Source organism: Cynocephalus volans, chromosome 12, assembly GCF_027409185.1.
Source record: "Cynocephalus volans isolate mCynVol1 chromosome 12, mCynVol1.pri, whole genome shotgun sequence".
NCBI classification, from domain to species: Eukaryota; Metazoa; Chordata; class Mammalia; order Dermoptera; family Cynocephalidae; genus Cynocephalus; species Cynocephalus volans.
In genome coordinates, this window is record NC_084471.1 from 78,772,059 (window position 1) to 78,788,070 (window position 16,012).

Below are 16,012 nucleotides of genomic sequence, written 5' to 3' on the forward strand. Positions count from 1 at the left end.
ATGACCAACTTTTCTGGGTTTGGTACAGCTTACTCTATAATTTTTAATGGTTGCATTATTATTGTGTTGTTGTACTTTAGTTGTCTTAACAAACCTCCCATTGTAGAAGCTTTTATTGCTTTTAATTATTTGTCTATGTTAATCTTGTGATAAATAAAAGTATAGTGAAAAGTACATCTTTCAGTATGCAGTAGTCCCCCCTTATCCATGGTTTTGCTTTCTGCAATTCAGTTACCCATGGTCAACCACAGTCAAAATATTACATCGAAAATTCCAGAAATAAACAGTTCATACGTTTTAAATTCTGCACCATTCTGAGTAGTGTGGTGAAATGTCACTCTGTCCTGCTCTGTCCTGCCTGGGATGAGAATCATCCCTTTGTCCCACATATCCATGCTATAGGTGGCATCCACTCATTAGTCACTTAGTAGCTGTCCCAGTTATCACACTGAACATAGTGTTAAGGTTCAATACTATCCTCGATTTCAGGCATCTGTCTTGGAATGTATCCCCTGAGGATAAGGGGGCACTACTGTATTTTCCCACTTAGATGATTTCCTAAGGATAAATTTTAGAAATGAGACCTTGGGTCAGGGGGTATGAATATTCTTATGTCCAAATTCCCAGAATTCTTTCTTAACAGAGATTATACCAATTTAAATTGTCACCAGAATTGATACTGTACCGGTATCACTGTATCCTCGTTAGCTTTAAATATTATTGTTTTCATTTGCTTGTCCACCCATATTCTGTCCATCTGTTTGCCATACTTACAGTATATAAGCTAGCCAACATACTGATAAAGGATTTAGATGCAATGATTTATATATAAATAAAACTTTATTACTTTAGGGAAAAATGGCTTTTAGCTCCAAACTTCTAATACTTTTGAAATTTACCCATCCGATTTGATTGTCTCAATAATTCTAAAGATCTGCTTTTTACCAGAAAATAACAGTAATTAACAAAAGACAGGAGATTTTTTTTTTCAACTTGCCTTTATATGACAATTCTCTGCAGGAAAATTACAAAACCAAAAACAGGGAAAAAAGGCTAGATAGTAGGAAATCATCCAAGGCCATGCTCTTCAACATGGTCTGCACACTGCGAGGTAGGGACTCACAGTTTTCTAAAATTTTTCAACTACAGACATGTTATTAAAGTTTAAATGCTATGTTGCCACCCTTGACATACATTTATTTCATTTTAGATTGTTAAGTAGGAATTATGCCTACTGAACAATAATTAAAAGTGCTTAAGTAATGAATCAAGTAGTAACAATAACTTTTCCTGGTTGCTTTGATGTGATGCCCAAAAGTTAATATTTCTTAGGCTTAAGTTGCTTGCAGCAAATTTACATCACCCTAGTCCTCTGATTGGCATTTTGTTTCTTTATTTCTCCTCACAATAGAGTGAAAATGTCTTTTCCTGGGAAGATATTCTGTTATTTTCTAGGCACCTCTCTACCATCACTGTCAAACTGCAACTGTGTAATTAGATCATAAATTCCTATAGATAAAGAACTATTAGAGTTAACCCTCAGGGACATCCATTTTGCTTAGCAATCTTGTCCAGAGAAATCACAGTCCTGCGTCAGGAACTGGGGATGAAATTGTGCTTTGCTCATGCTCCTCAGTAATGAACTAGCAGGTCAGCCCAGTAGAAGAATGGTAGTTGTGTCACACAAACCAGAAAAGCCCTCCCCGCCCTTTACCCAAATCCTAGATCTTTCATAAATTCTTTGGGGAAGGGGGCAGAAGTTCCATGGGTTTATCAATGATTAAGATTGGATAGATAAAATTTGAAGTTCTGTTTTTTAAATATAGGTTATGTGTCTTTTCTCCCACTCCTGTATATAACCATGAAGCAGTTAAATAATTTCATCATAGTGACTAAGGGGGCGATACAAAAAGCATGTGCTGTGTAGGAAGCGAGGAATATATGTTACTAAAGGTTAATTGGGGCAAGAGCACTTGTGTGTTTGCACTGCTTATTTCCTTTGGTTATTTCTTTGGCTTAAAACTGTAGATATCTGATGGAGAGGTAACACACACACAAAGGCAGAAACAGCCCCACATATGAACTGGTTTGTGGGGTGGGTGTTGAGTGGGTGGGGAAGTGTTCCACATCTAGAGAGAGCTGTTCATTTCTAGAAGTGTTACTGAAGAAAATGCTGCGGATTCCATGACTGGAGCAGGGAACTGATCATTTATTTGATGTACATATCAGGTTTTAGTCTAGTCAATCTGCTGGTAAAGACTGGCTCTCTCATTCTGACAAGACGAGATCTATTTCCCCTGCTGGCATATGATTCTGCTGCTTTGTTCACCACAGTATGCTCTGCATAGCTTCCCATTATTGTAGCCATTTTCTGGTTTTGCTCTAGGATGTGGTGAGAAGGTGCCACATCAGAGAGCATGACTTTTTCTAATCCCAACCCACACACTGATGTCAAAGTATTTTTGTTCCTTCTCAGGAGCATTATGTTCTTCCGCCAGCAGTTGCTAAGCCAGGAAAGCATGAGGATATTTAGCAGTTACATTTGGAATATATATTTTTACTTTTTAGATGGGATTTCTAGTGTTTATATTTTGAAGGTCAGGTATGATGTCACATTCTTAGTCGTTAGCCATCTACGTATTGCAGAGTGTGTAACTCTTGTCAAGTCAGCCTGCAGTGCTTTCTTAAAATCAGCACGAGGATGACAAGGAGTCACTCAGCCTTTTTTCTGTGCATAGATATGCAGTGACCATTTATCTCTACACAGATTACTATGGTAGAGCTTGACTAAAAAAAAAACAAAAATGGCTATTCATTTGGTAAACACTTATAAATTCCTTTCCTTATGCCAAGCAGTTATCACCTCATTTAATCTTTGTAACAATGCTATTAGGGACTCTTATTTTACAGGAAAATTGAGGCACAGAGAGGTTGAGTAACTTGCCCGTTGTTACACAGCTGTAGGTAAGTAGCAGAGCTGAGATACAAACACGTGCAGTCCGACTTTAGTCCCTGCACTCTTAACTCCTGCGCTATGTCGTACTGCCTGGAATGAGATCCAGAAAAGAAGAAGAATATATTCTGATAGGAAAGTACAGAGTACTATGTGATAATGATGTAAATGAGGAAAATGAAAAGGACTTAAGAGAGAAAGAGAACATTTCTGACAGGTGAATGACTGGCATCTGTACCAGCCTTGAGCGCTGAGGTAGATTTTGATGGTAGATATCAGGAGTGAGAGTTTACCTTCAGGCAGAGAACATGCAGAGTAGAAGATGCTGGATCTGGAAAGTATGATCAGAAAATTAGTCTCGTTCACTTGAAGAGAAGTACAAGATAAGGTAGGCTGCAGCCAAATTTTGCTGGCCCTCTTTCATAGACAGTTGGGATAAGGAGACAGACTGAAGGTTTTTGAGCCATGAGGTGGCCAGAACAATGCTGTAGATAGAGAGTTTAACTTGGCGGGGTAGTAGTTTGAAAAAAAGAATGCTAGGAACAGGAAAAATAATTGCAGGACTGTATTCATTTTCCATCGCAACACACATTTATTATATTGCAGGTTCTGTGCATGAGTCCAGCCACAGCTTTGCCTGGTCCTCTGGTTTAGGGTCTCACAAGGCTACAATCAAAGTGCAGACTGGAGCTGCAGTTACACCCAAGGCTCAACTGGGGAAGGGTTCACTTATGTTAGCAGAATTCAGTGACTTGTGCTTTTATACTGAGGACTTCAGTTTGTTGATGGCTGTCTACCAGAGACTGCCCTCAGTTCCTACCATGGGCCTCCCAACATAGGCATCCCACCACATGGCAGCTTGCTTCGCCCAAGCCAGCAACGGAGTGAGAGACTTCAGTGTAATCTTATGTACTGAATCACCTGTGTCCTGTCACCTCGGCCCTATTGTGTTGGTTAGAAACAAGTCACAAGTCACTCCCACACTCAAGAGGAAAGGACTACACAGGGGCATGACCAGCAGGAAACAGGGATCGTGGGGAGCTAAAGTCTGTACAGAAACAGGTGCGGCTGATGAGACAAACGTCAGAGCTTGAATGGGAGTCGTGTTACTGTGAATAGAAACAAAATCAGATTCAGGAAATTATGTCTAGGAAATATGATGATTTCTTGCCTATACCATGTGAAATTCTTTGTATACATTATCTCACATAAGCCTCAAAATATCTCTTTGAGGTAAAGTGCCAGGAAAATCTTCATTTCACAGATGAGGACGCAGCTTTGAGAAGTGAAACACCCTTGTCTCCTACATCGTAGCTTCACATCTGAGTGTCCCAGTCTAGATTTGAACCTAGGATATCAGCGCCAGTGCTCATAGTCTTAGCCACTCTGCTTTACTTGGACTTAAAAATATAGAGAATCTAAGAAGAAATGGGTAAGACAACATTGAAGATGACTCCACGATTTTAAGCCATTTCAACTCAGGGAATGATGATGCTAACTAAAATAGAAATGTTATGAGGGGCACTAGGAGAGTAACACTCACTGTGCACACACCACCTGCCAGGCAACACCTAAGCACTCAGTATGCAGGTGCACTGTGCTTAGGGAGATGGGAACAGATAATTTTCCCAACCGCCCATAATATAGTCCTTTCCCCTGTTTTACAGACAGGGAAACAGGACCATGCCAGTACCCACTAAACCAAAGTTCTACGAATGCAACAATGGTGGTTATTTTGTTCGTAGCTGTTATCTCCAATGTCTGACACATAAAGAGTGCTCATTATATAAATTCTTGAATGAATGAACACAGCTAGTAAGTGGTAGGGTCATGATTTCAACTCAGAACAGCCCCTCTCTGCCTCCTGGAGAAGACAATGCATTCCGTAGTAGCCATATTATGTTTGAGACCACAGCAGGGTATCTAGATGTTGATGTTCAGCACATATCTAAATTCTGTCAGTGGAGCTTGAGAAAAAGGTCAAGGCTAGAATAAACTACCCATGTGGAGATTATGAAATCCTAAAATTATATAAGATGCTTATGAGAGAGGGCATAAACCCCAAAATATAATCATCGAGGATACCTATATTTAGGTGTTGAGGAATAGGCATTTTTAAAAGCAATGAAGTCATACAGGGCAAAAAGATAAATTGGAGATACAGATATGAAAACAAAGAGAGAAGAGAACAAAGGAGGGTCATCTGCAATATCAACCGCTACAGAGTCATCGAGGAGCGTTAAGATTAAGGCAAGGTAACTGAATTTGAGGATTAGGAGATCATTGACGACTTTGGGTGAGCAGATTCAGGAAAAAGAGAACCCAAGTAAGAGTTAGCCGGCATCTGGGAGGGTGGGGAGTTGGGTTGTGAAGGTAAGAGTGGGTAGTGAGGATCCAGAGCCCCTGAATATAAACTTGTAACTTCAGGAGAGCTAATAGTAGTAATACGAGAGGGGTTGAACATTCGAATAGGAGAGATCTCACGTGTTGTAGACAAAAGGGAAGGCTCAAGTAGGAAGAAACTAAAGATGGCAGGAAGAAAATAGACCACTGATGGAGCATGACCTCAGAGGAGGTGGAGGGAGCGTGAGATGCAGGACCACCGATACGAAGGGCAGTCCTTAGAAAGGGCGAGAGACATTCACCACTGGATGCAAGAGAAGAGCCTACCTTCAATTTTTTCCAAATAATTTTTTTTCAAAAATTGGAAGACAGTATAGAAAAGTAGAGGTTGAGTAGAGAAAAATTAATGTTCAAACTGAAAGTCTCTAATTCTTTAAGAAGAATTTTTTTAAGGAGGCAAGTTTACCTACTTAGAAAGCAGAGAAAGATTTCAGGACTAAAAGATAGAAGTATCGTATTTATTTTTTATTTAATTATTTTAACATTTACTTGTACATATTTGTGGGGCACAGTGTGTTGTTTCAATAGATGTATATACCACACAATGATTTAGTTAGGGTGGATAGCATGGTTTTGTACCATAGTTTTGTCCACCACTTCTCTTTCCCCTCACTCCCAGCCCCTCCCAGCCTGTGTTAACCATTATTCTATTTCTATGAGAACCACTTTTTTTTCTTTTTCTTTTCTTTTGTTTTAGATTCCACATGTGAGTGAGATCATGTGGTATTTGTCTTTCTGTGCCGGGCTCACTTAATATTATGGTTTACAGTTCCATCCATGTTGCTGCAAATGATTTTTTTTTAAAATGTATAACTGAATAGTATTCCATTCTATATACATACCATAGTTTTTTCTTTTTGTTTATTTCCTTATTTTATCTATTCACCTGCTGCTCAACATTTAAGTTGATTCCATATCTTGGCTATTCCAAATAGTGTTGCAATATATATGAGTACAGGTATCTTTTTGATGTATTGATTTCATTTCCTTTGGGTGTATATACCTGGTAGTGGGATGGCTGGGTCCTAAGGTATAAATCTATTTTTAGTTCTCTGAGGAACCTCATACTGTTTTCCACAACGGCTGTACCAATTTACATTCCCACCAACAATGTAGGAGAGTTCCCTTTTCTCTGCATTTGTTATTTTCTGTCCTGTTGATAATAGTCATTCTAATTACAGTGAGATGATATCTCATTGTGGTTATAATTTACATTTCCCTGATGATTGGTGATGTTGAGCATTTTTTTTATGTGCCTGTTGGCCATTTGTATTTCTTTTGAGAAATGTCTGTTCAGGTCCTTTGCCCATTTTTTAATTGGATTTTTTGCTTTTTTTTTTTTTTTTTTTTTTTTTTGCTGTTGAATTGTTCAGGTTCCTTACATATTCTGGATATTAGCCTCTTGTCTAATGTGGAATTTGCAAACACTTTCTCCCATTCTATAGGTTGTCTCTTTACTTTGTTGATTGATTCTGCTGTGCAGAACCTTCTTAGTTTGAAGTAATCCCATTCCTGTGTTTTTCCTTTAGTTGCCTGTGCCTTTGTAGTCTTGTCCAAAAAAGTGCTGCTCACTCCCATTTCTGGTAGCATTTCCCCTTTGTTTTCTTCTAGTAGTTTCATAGTTTTGAGTCTTAAATTTAGATCTGTAATACATTTTGAGTTTTTGTGTGTCATGGAGAGATAGGGGTCTAGTTTCAATCTTCTGCATGTGAATATACAGTTTTCCCAGCACCATTTATTGAAGAGGTTGTCCTTTCCCCATTCTACATTTTTGTCACCTCTGTAAAAAATCAGTTGGCTGCTGGCTACAAGTACATCGGTTTATTTCTGGGCTTTCTATTCTGCTCCATTGATCTATACATCTGTTTTTAAGCCAGTACCATGCTGTTTTGGTTCCTATAGCTTTATAGTATATTTTGAAGTCAGGAAGTGTGATGTCTCCAACTCTGTTTAATATTGCTTTAGCTATATAGGAGCTTTTGTGGTCTCATACAAATTTTAAGACCATTCTTTCTATTTCTGTGAAGAATATCATTGATGTTTTGGTAGGGATTGCATTAAATCTGTAGACTGCTTTGAGTAATATGGATATTTTGATAATGTTAATTTTTCCAACCCATGAACTAGAAATATCTTTCCATATATTTGTGTCCTCTTCAGTTTCTTTCACCACTGTTTTACACTTCTCATTGTAGAAGTCTTTCACCTCTTTGTTTAAATTTACTCCTAGGAATTACATTTTTTTGGTAGCTATTGTGAATGGGATTACTTTCTTGATTTCTTGTTCAGCTAATGTGCTATTGGCATACAGGAAAGCTACTGAATTTTGTGTGATTTTGTATCCTTCCCCTTTCATGAAATCATTTATCAGTTCTAGAAATTTTTTTGTTGGAGTCTTTAGGGTTTTCTATGTATATGATCATATAATCTGCAAATACGGATAGTTTGACTTCCTCCTTTCAATTTTGATGCCTTTTATTGCTTTATCTTGCAGAATTACTTTGAGACAACAGGTGACAAAAGTTTACTGAATGCCTATTCTGAAATAAGTAGCGAATTCAGTAGAGAAGACATAAATAATAAAATAAACACCGTTAGGAACCCAATTGAGATGAAATAGCATGAACTTTTAATAGAGCCCAACAGCATGGTTTCATAACTTTGACCAGCTTCTGAGAAGTGGTTATTGAAAAAAATTAATGATGCCACACAGGGTTGGGAACTGAGATGGTGAGAATGGCAGACAAGCGTGGAGGAATGATGGATTCTACAGGCAAGTAAAGACAGTATTAGCATGATCTAAGCCGAGCAATGAGGTAAATGAATACTGAGTTTAGAACCTAAAGTTTGTGATTTGGGTGTGACACAAATTATCAGAAATGAGGAAATAAACAAAGTGTTTATGATCCAAAAAATAATGTTCAAAGTTTGAGGTCTTGAAGTAAAGTATTTCCAAATTGAGCAAAGTATAAAGTGCTGTTTCTGTAACTTTGGAGATTAAATAAGGAATTATGAGATCAATGTATTAGATGGACCAGAAGTAAAAATAAATAAATGTGGAAAGGGATGAGAGGGGGTAGAAAAGCCAACTGACCAGGCACCCAAATCATCAAGACAAGTAGGGTGTTATGATGAGTTCATAAACAGAGGAACAACAGGGCCTGGATGTCAAGGTTCAAAGATACAGGTTGGCAGAGGCACAATGGTAGTCTAAATTAACAGTAGGGGATAAGAATGTTTTTGAGGCTGGTAGAATCTCCAGGGACAATTAAGGTAAGGAATTGGAATCTCAGCTTGATAATCAATCTAAACCGTAGGACACTTTGGTTCACTCTAGAACAGGAGGTGCGGTCATCAGAGAGTAACGGATAGAGAAGTAAGCGAGGACGCAGAGCAGGAAGGGAGGAGGTTATTTGGAATCATATATAATCACTGTTCCCTGTCCTGTTCGCTTCTCTCATCTACCCTATTACCCTTTAACAGATGACACTTCTGATCCTTACAGTAGCCTATACAGTATTATCCCCATTCTACAGATGAAAAAATCTAGTTCCAAAATTTGCATCTTGTCCTTACTGCAATTCCAAGGTCTTTCCACCACAACACACTGACGGTCAGTGGTCTTGAAAGTGTTACTGCACCTTCCAAGGACTGACAGAAATCATGTCTAGTTTATATGAAATGGGTACAAAACAGTATATTTCTTTTTGTTGTTCTTGAATTATACTTACTTCTAAGAAAGTTCTATGGGATTTTTTTTTTTTTCGTGACCGGCACTCAGCCAGTGAGTGCACCGGTCAGTCCTATATAGGATCCGAACCCGCGGCGGGAGCGTTGCCGCGCTGCCAGCGCAGCACTCTACCAAGTGCGCCACAGGCTCGGCCCCTTTTTTTTTTTTTCCAAGAAAAATATTATGGACCCTTTTTCGGAAGGCATTAAGAAATTTTTAAATATATCCAATATGGTCACATTGAATCTGCAGCTATACCCTAAAATAATGTTAATATTTATATTGCATTATTTTTCAGGTGTGAAAATGAAACCAAGTTCAAAACAGAAGAAGTATTTTGGGCTTACAATTTCTGCCCTACTCCGTACTCCTGGACTGCACTTCTGGGCCTTATTTTATATCTTGTTTTCTTTGCACCTGGTAAACAAAGCTTTTGTTGTTATTGTTGTTGTGTTGTCTCTTTTTAGAAGAGACAAGCTACTATTTTTCAAATTCCTTACATGCTATTTCAATGAAGATTTTAATTTTTTATTTCTGAGGAATGGGACCAATGCCTTGGACTGTGAATTCTGAGATATATCCCCTTTGGGCAAGAAGTACAGGAAATGCATGTTCATCTGGAATAAACTGGATTTTCAATGTTCTGGTATCATTGACATTTTTACACACAGCAGAGTATCTTACATACTATGGTAAGAGAATATTTTCCAACAGTTTCATTTTTCTTTTTCCTGCGCTATTTTTAGATACACTGTTTAATCATTTGTAATTTAAAAACTGCATAGTTATATTTTTGCTGTCATAAATCTCTCCATATGGCTTTCTTGTTCCCCAAAGCCTTGGGAATGTATGTGGAAGAGGAAGTCTCCTTTCCTAAACAGCACTGCTTCTTGCCCCTCAGTGCTTATGGCTGTCGCCCACCCGATCTCCCAACCCATAGATCTCCCAGCTGCTTCTCCAGTTGGAAATCTTCACAACGTAGCTTTTAGTTTAACAAGGAAACATAAAGAACAGAAAATGGTAGAAAGATGTAGGCAGGGAGTCTAAGGCCAATGAGATGTCCTGTGACAGGGACGGAGTCGAGTCCTAAGGCAGCATCCGTGTAGGGCTGAAAGCATACCCTGAAGTGCTGCCATCTTGCCTTCCCTGTCTCATCAGTGCTGTTCAGGCCAGGGTGTGTGCGTTTCATTGTCCTCTGAATGAAACCACTTCCAAAAGTGTAAACATGACAAAAGTGTTCAAGTGAAGATATGTGGACACCATAATCTATAGGAAACAATATTGGGAAGTGGCTTATTAGGAAAATACTTTGCGAAGCTACTTAAGATCCATTTTTACTAAAGTGAAAAGACTTTATTTTTCCTTTTAGTAGTAGGATTTCTGCATTGTCCACATGACTTTCTAGGTCGTGATAGAATCTAAATGATGAAATGTGTGGTTTCATTCTAATTTCCCCATAAGCCTCTGCAGTGTATGTGGCATGCCTACTACTCAGACCATTCTTCCAGAAGACCTTCTCATTTTCTGTCCCCCACCCCACCTCATGCCATGCTCTGAGCACTTATAACTTCTTTCTCCAAGAAGAGGTTTATTTGTCTGTCCTCCTCCCCTACTATTAGACCAAAGATCCCTGGAGTGCCATACCTATGCTTTGTTCACCCTCATATTCCTGGTTTCTTCCAGGGCCTCCTATTTCACCTGATAAGCACTCAAAAGTGTTTGTCAAATGAATAAATACATGGATGGATTTTGTAGATGAATAATTAATATGAGGAAATATAAAAATCTATTTCCCCTCTCTTCTGAAATGCTGAATTTGTATTTGCTTTTAGTTAATACTATTTATCTAATGCTTTTATTATCTTTATAAAACTCTTCTCTCTCCCAGACAGCACTTAGAACATTTAGGAATATTTATTTTCCTGGAAAGGAAATGCACTGGCATTTTAAACTGGGTATATATTTAGTATATACAGCTTTATCCCATTTGGCAATTAAAATTTTTTACATAAACTCATGAACTTATCTTCATGACATAAATATGAGCACAATAAATATTTACTCATATTTGCTGATTCCTGAGAATGCTTAAATATTTGAAGACCAAAATATATACTAACATCCTGAGAAAGCAAAGTCATAGACCAAGTAATAAAAGTCTACACGGTAATACTTTTGATAGCAAAGCTCCTCTTGATTTTTATACTGCCAGAAAACATGAAGCAACAGAAGTGTAATCTAAATAGGGCATAAGTAGGCTTCTTTCAAAAACAGCCAGTTAGAAGCTTTTTGCTTTGCGTTAAGCATCTTTCATTTCAGCACATTGGTCCATTTTGTCTACTACTCTCTAGTAGTGGAAAAATTTCAATTCATGTTTTTTTCTCCCTTTCTTGTGTGAAATTTTAGTTTACAGGTTACTGACTTATGAAGCTATGTATTTGCTTTCCTAATTTAACAAATATATATACTAATGGTGTATTTCTCTAGAAACTTCCATGTCTTTTGTTTCCTCCCTTTTTTATTGTTTTATAAGATCTCAAATTTTGATTCCCTCCTAAATCATATTGTGCAGACAGTTCTATCTTGTACCCCATTTAATAATATTTATTACTAAAAACTAACATTAAAATATCACCAATATACCATTTTATATATAGCATGTGCAGCTAAATAGATCCCCTAGAGAGCATTATATCAATGTTTCTGTGTTGAAATCCTGAAATCCAATCAGACATGGTCACTTATTCCTCAGTTTGTATAATTCAATTAAATATTTGTTTTAATCTGGAACTTAATATAGGATTCTGATAAGATGTATTTCCTTTGGAATAAAACTGAGGAATGTCTCTGCTCTTTAACAATCCTGACAGATTTGTTACAGACATTTTTTTCCATTTTTACTCTAAGAGGAAATAATTGAGAAGGTGAGTTACAGAATTGATTTGAGCAGAACAGGTCACAGCCTCCCAGACCTGGCCACTCCGCTGTGGCCTAACCACAGGTCTCACGAGCAGAACCCACACTTCGTAGGCAGTTTTAGCATTTATTTGCCTGCTTTGGATTCCTCAAATTTTATGAAAGAGCTTTGTATTTTAATAGAATTTTCTTGAGTTATTTAGCTTTGGGAATCTGGGTCACAAGCGATAATGTGTACCGTTTTTAAGAATCTTCCTAATCCACCTAATTGTTTTGAACTATAGGAGTTTAGCACTGACAGATTTGATTCGTCACTTCAAATTATGCCACTGTTCCCAAATTTTGTGAAAGATGATGATAAAAATAAAATACATCATATTTTATAAAGCCAAACTGGGTTTGCTCTATTACAGAGTTTGTAGCTCAGCAGCCTGGTGTAATGTTTTACCATCTGCACTTATTTTTCTGTATCACCATCATGATTACCATCTTTTCTTGTCCCTCCCTGCTAAACATTCCATTTCTGTTCCTACTTCCACAGTTTTGCTTATCTCTACTCAGAATACAGGACTTCACCTTCTTTCATTTTTTGGTCAAAATTCCCACATTCTCCAAGAGCTGACTTGTCAGTATCACCCTTTTCATGAAAATGTTCTCATTAATTAGTCCTACTAATCTTGGTCTATCTGTAATAGCAACTCTTCTTCCCTATTCATTTAGTAGACTTGAATAATGTGGGCTATCATTTTTCTGAGCAAGTAACATCCAAAATTCTAAAGGGCATGCAACAATTCTTTATAATTTGGCAAAGAAATAATTATTTTCCCATTACACAGATCAAAAGATCAAGTTCAAGAGAACTTAAGAAACTTTGCCCAAAGATTCAGCCTGGGTCATGTGAGTTTCAGAACCACATTCTTCACAGAGCCATGGAGCCTTCCTTTCACACCATCGCCCAGCCTTGCATCCCAGATGACCTAGTACTGTTTTCTGATTATTTCCATTTAAAAAAAAAGAGAGAGAGAGCTTGTAGTAAGTCTTTAATGTGAAACAAACTGAAAAAAAGGAACTTTATATTTGTAAATGGAGTTGAATTTTTCTTAAACAAAGAGAATTGGATTTATTTAAGTCCAGCCCCTTAAAGGGGTGTATAGCTCTGACTACTTAATCTAACAAATTATGTCTTGATTTAGTTAACCCTTTCATGTTTTTTCTAATATCTTATAATTTACTTCTGTTTCCGTTCTATTTTCTCATGGCTCCTCATTCCACAGACCAGATTCTTTGCGGGGGCTAATTCAGCAGCATTTTTCCTCCATAGTTTTCCATGAGCATTCTCAAGACACGTTTGTATAGATAATCTGGAAATGGTTACTTATTAAGAAAGTAGTCTATTAATATGTCTCTCCCTTACCATGATGATTCAGGAAAATTGAGAAATATTGTTCAGTTCTTTCATTTCTATGCTTATTCAGCTTAAAGTTTGACTTTGAAATAAGCCTTTACGTTGTCTCGTTTAGCCCTTTATTACCGATCTGCTGCCCAGAATATTCCATCCGGCAGCCAACAAGAGCACATTCATTCTCTAGACCTTCCCCAATGTGTCAAGCACTGCACTAGACATTGGAAACCCCAAAACAAACAAGCCATGGACTCTGCCCTCAAAGAGACTACTTTTGCCACTAAAATAGAAGAGCAGGTCTCCTTCTCAAACATCTCTTAACCATCTTTCCTATACCTGCTCCTGATTTGGGCTGTACCAATTACAGAATTTTTAAACTGCCAGCACTTAAATATGAGCTGAGAAACTATTTATTTTACTTAATGAGGAAACTAAGGCCCAGAGAGGTTAGATGAGTAATTAGAAGTCACATAGCCAAGACAGAAACCCAGCTCTTCCCCCTCCCAATCTCATATCCTTTCTCTAGCCACTTACCACATTAGTTTTTCATCTTCCTTCCCCCATCTCATGTACAAGATGGTCTAAATTGAAGGTCTAAAATAAGCCAGGGGCTCCATTACAGATCTTGTCTACCATCAAAAACAAAAGTATAAGTTCTAGTATTTAAATTGGGAATTAGATTATAAAGGAAAGGCCATCTTGGAAATACGTAGAGAATACAAACAAGTCACCCATTGATGTATCTCATCCATCTAGGCTTGCTGGAAACACGATCAGGTAGTATTTATGTCTCTGTAGCTGTGCTGCATTGACACGCATAATCCTACAGCAAGACAATTCTCTGACCTCATGGATCTTACATTCTAGTGGAAGGAAACAAAACAAATTGGTCAATTTTACATTATGTCAGAGGACAGTAACTGCTATCGAGAAAAAAATGGACTATAGGGGTCTAAGAATAAAGAACAAGGAGACCAGTTAGGAAACTCTTGCGATAGTGCACAGGGGCAAGGGCAGCTCTTAGACAACAGGTGGCTGTGGAAAGTGGTGAGAAGTGCCCATCTTTGGGTTATATTTTGAAGGTACATCCAGGATTTTCTAAGATTGAATGTTGGGTGTGAGAGTAAGAGAAAAGTCCAGGATGACTACCAGTCTTTGGGCATGAGAAACTGGAAGGATGGAGTTTACATGTACTCCACTGAGGCATTAATTCAGCAATATCATCATTGTACTTGGTTCTGGAAATCCAAGAGTAAGAAAGAAATTTCTCCTGATTTCCAAGTGTCTGCAGTCTAGTAGACAAGACAGACGTATACATGCCCATAAATATAATACTTCTTGGTTATTATGACAGGGACGTCAAGAAAGTGCTGTGAAAGCACATAGGAGAAAGTAACTCCCTCTAGCTAGAGAAGTGAGAAAACCCTTTGAAGCAAAACTGACATCTGAGCCCGGTCTCTCTTCTTCTTGAGTTTGGCATTACCTGAATTGAATTTCTAAACTTGAGTTTAGAAAGATAACTTTGTCCTTGACCACGGCCCCCTCCTTCCTTCTTCTGCCACCCTATCCTCCTCCTCTTTTCCCTCCACCCCCCCACAACTGCTTCACAACATCTTAGAATGTAAAAAATATATATTTTAAAATAAATACAAAAAAAAAAAAACTGTTAAATTCACGGGGTTAGAACAATTAGAGTAAACCAGGCTGGCAGTAATTTTTTAGTCCCATTTTATACCATGGTTATACAGGATTCACCAGAAGAAAAGTCAAAGTGAAGTACTCCTTCCAGCTTAAGTACATATATCCCCTCATGTACTATGTATGTTATTTTCCATTGCAGGCGCCTTCTTCCTCTATGCCAGCTTTGCTGCTGTGGGACTCCTTTTCATCTACGGCTGTCTTCCTGAGACCAAAGGGAAAAAATTAGAGGAAATTGAATCACTCTTTGACAACAGGCTTTGTACATGTGGCACTTCAGATTCTGATGACGGGAGATATATCGAATATATTCGGGTGAAGGGAAGTAACTATCATCTTTCTGACAATGACGCTTCTGATGTGGAATAATGTTCAGCTGCTGATATATTTAGTTATTTAAACAAACTTGGGGGAGAAGAACCGTGATTGGTGACCTCACTGCCCTGCTTCTAATCTGGTTCTTTCCACAGTCTAGTTTTGAGTGACTTCATAATCTTGAATACTTGATTAGGAGGAAGATACAACCGTGATGACATTTTTCTTTCACAAGCAGAAATGTAAAAACAAAAATATTTACAGAGATTTTAATCTAATAATTCTTGAACACGTGTGTAATTCCTTCCTGAGATAGTCTAAAATGAACATTGTACCCAGTGACTTCAGTGGTACCCTTTTTCCCTAAGACCATATAATAATTATTAGTGGCAATAGAGTCAGTGCTAATCTAACCAAATTAATATGTATGATATATTTATAAAGGATTCTGGGAGACGGTCCAAGGGTGTTTATGTCAAAACATGGCCTATTGGCCCTAAATTTTCCTAAGGAGTAGTGGCTTTTCTGTGATCAGCTGTTAGCAAGTAAATTCCATGTAAGCTTTCATCAACAAATTCAAAAGTACCTCCTACAA

The 16,012-nt window shown here is 37.8% G+C and overlaps 1 protein-coding gene across 1 annotated transcript in view; it reads left to right on the forward strand.

The window, feature by feature from the left end:
• SLC2A13 (solute carrier family 2 member 13) overlaps positions 1 to 15,471 on the forward strand; it is a 317,237-nt gene extending 301,766 nt beyond the window's left edge. The window contains exons 8-10 of the mRNA XM_063076095.1: positions 9,385 to 9,506; positions 9,626 to 9,778; positions 15,245 to 15,471. Coding sequence (XP_062932165.1) covers positions 9,385 to 9,506; positions 9,626 to 9,778; positions 15,245 to 15,471 — 502 coding nt within the window. The remainder of the gene's footprint in view (positions 1 to 9,384; positions 9,507 to 9,625; positions 9,779 to 15,244) is intronic.
• The last annotated feature ends 541 nt before the right edge of the window (positions 15,472 to 16,012 follow it).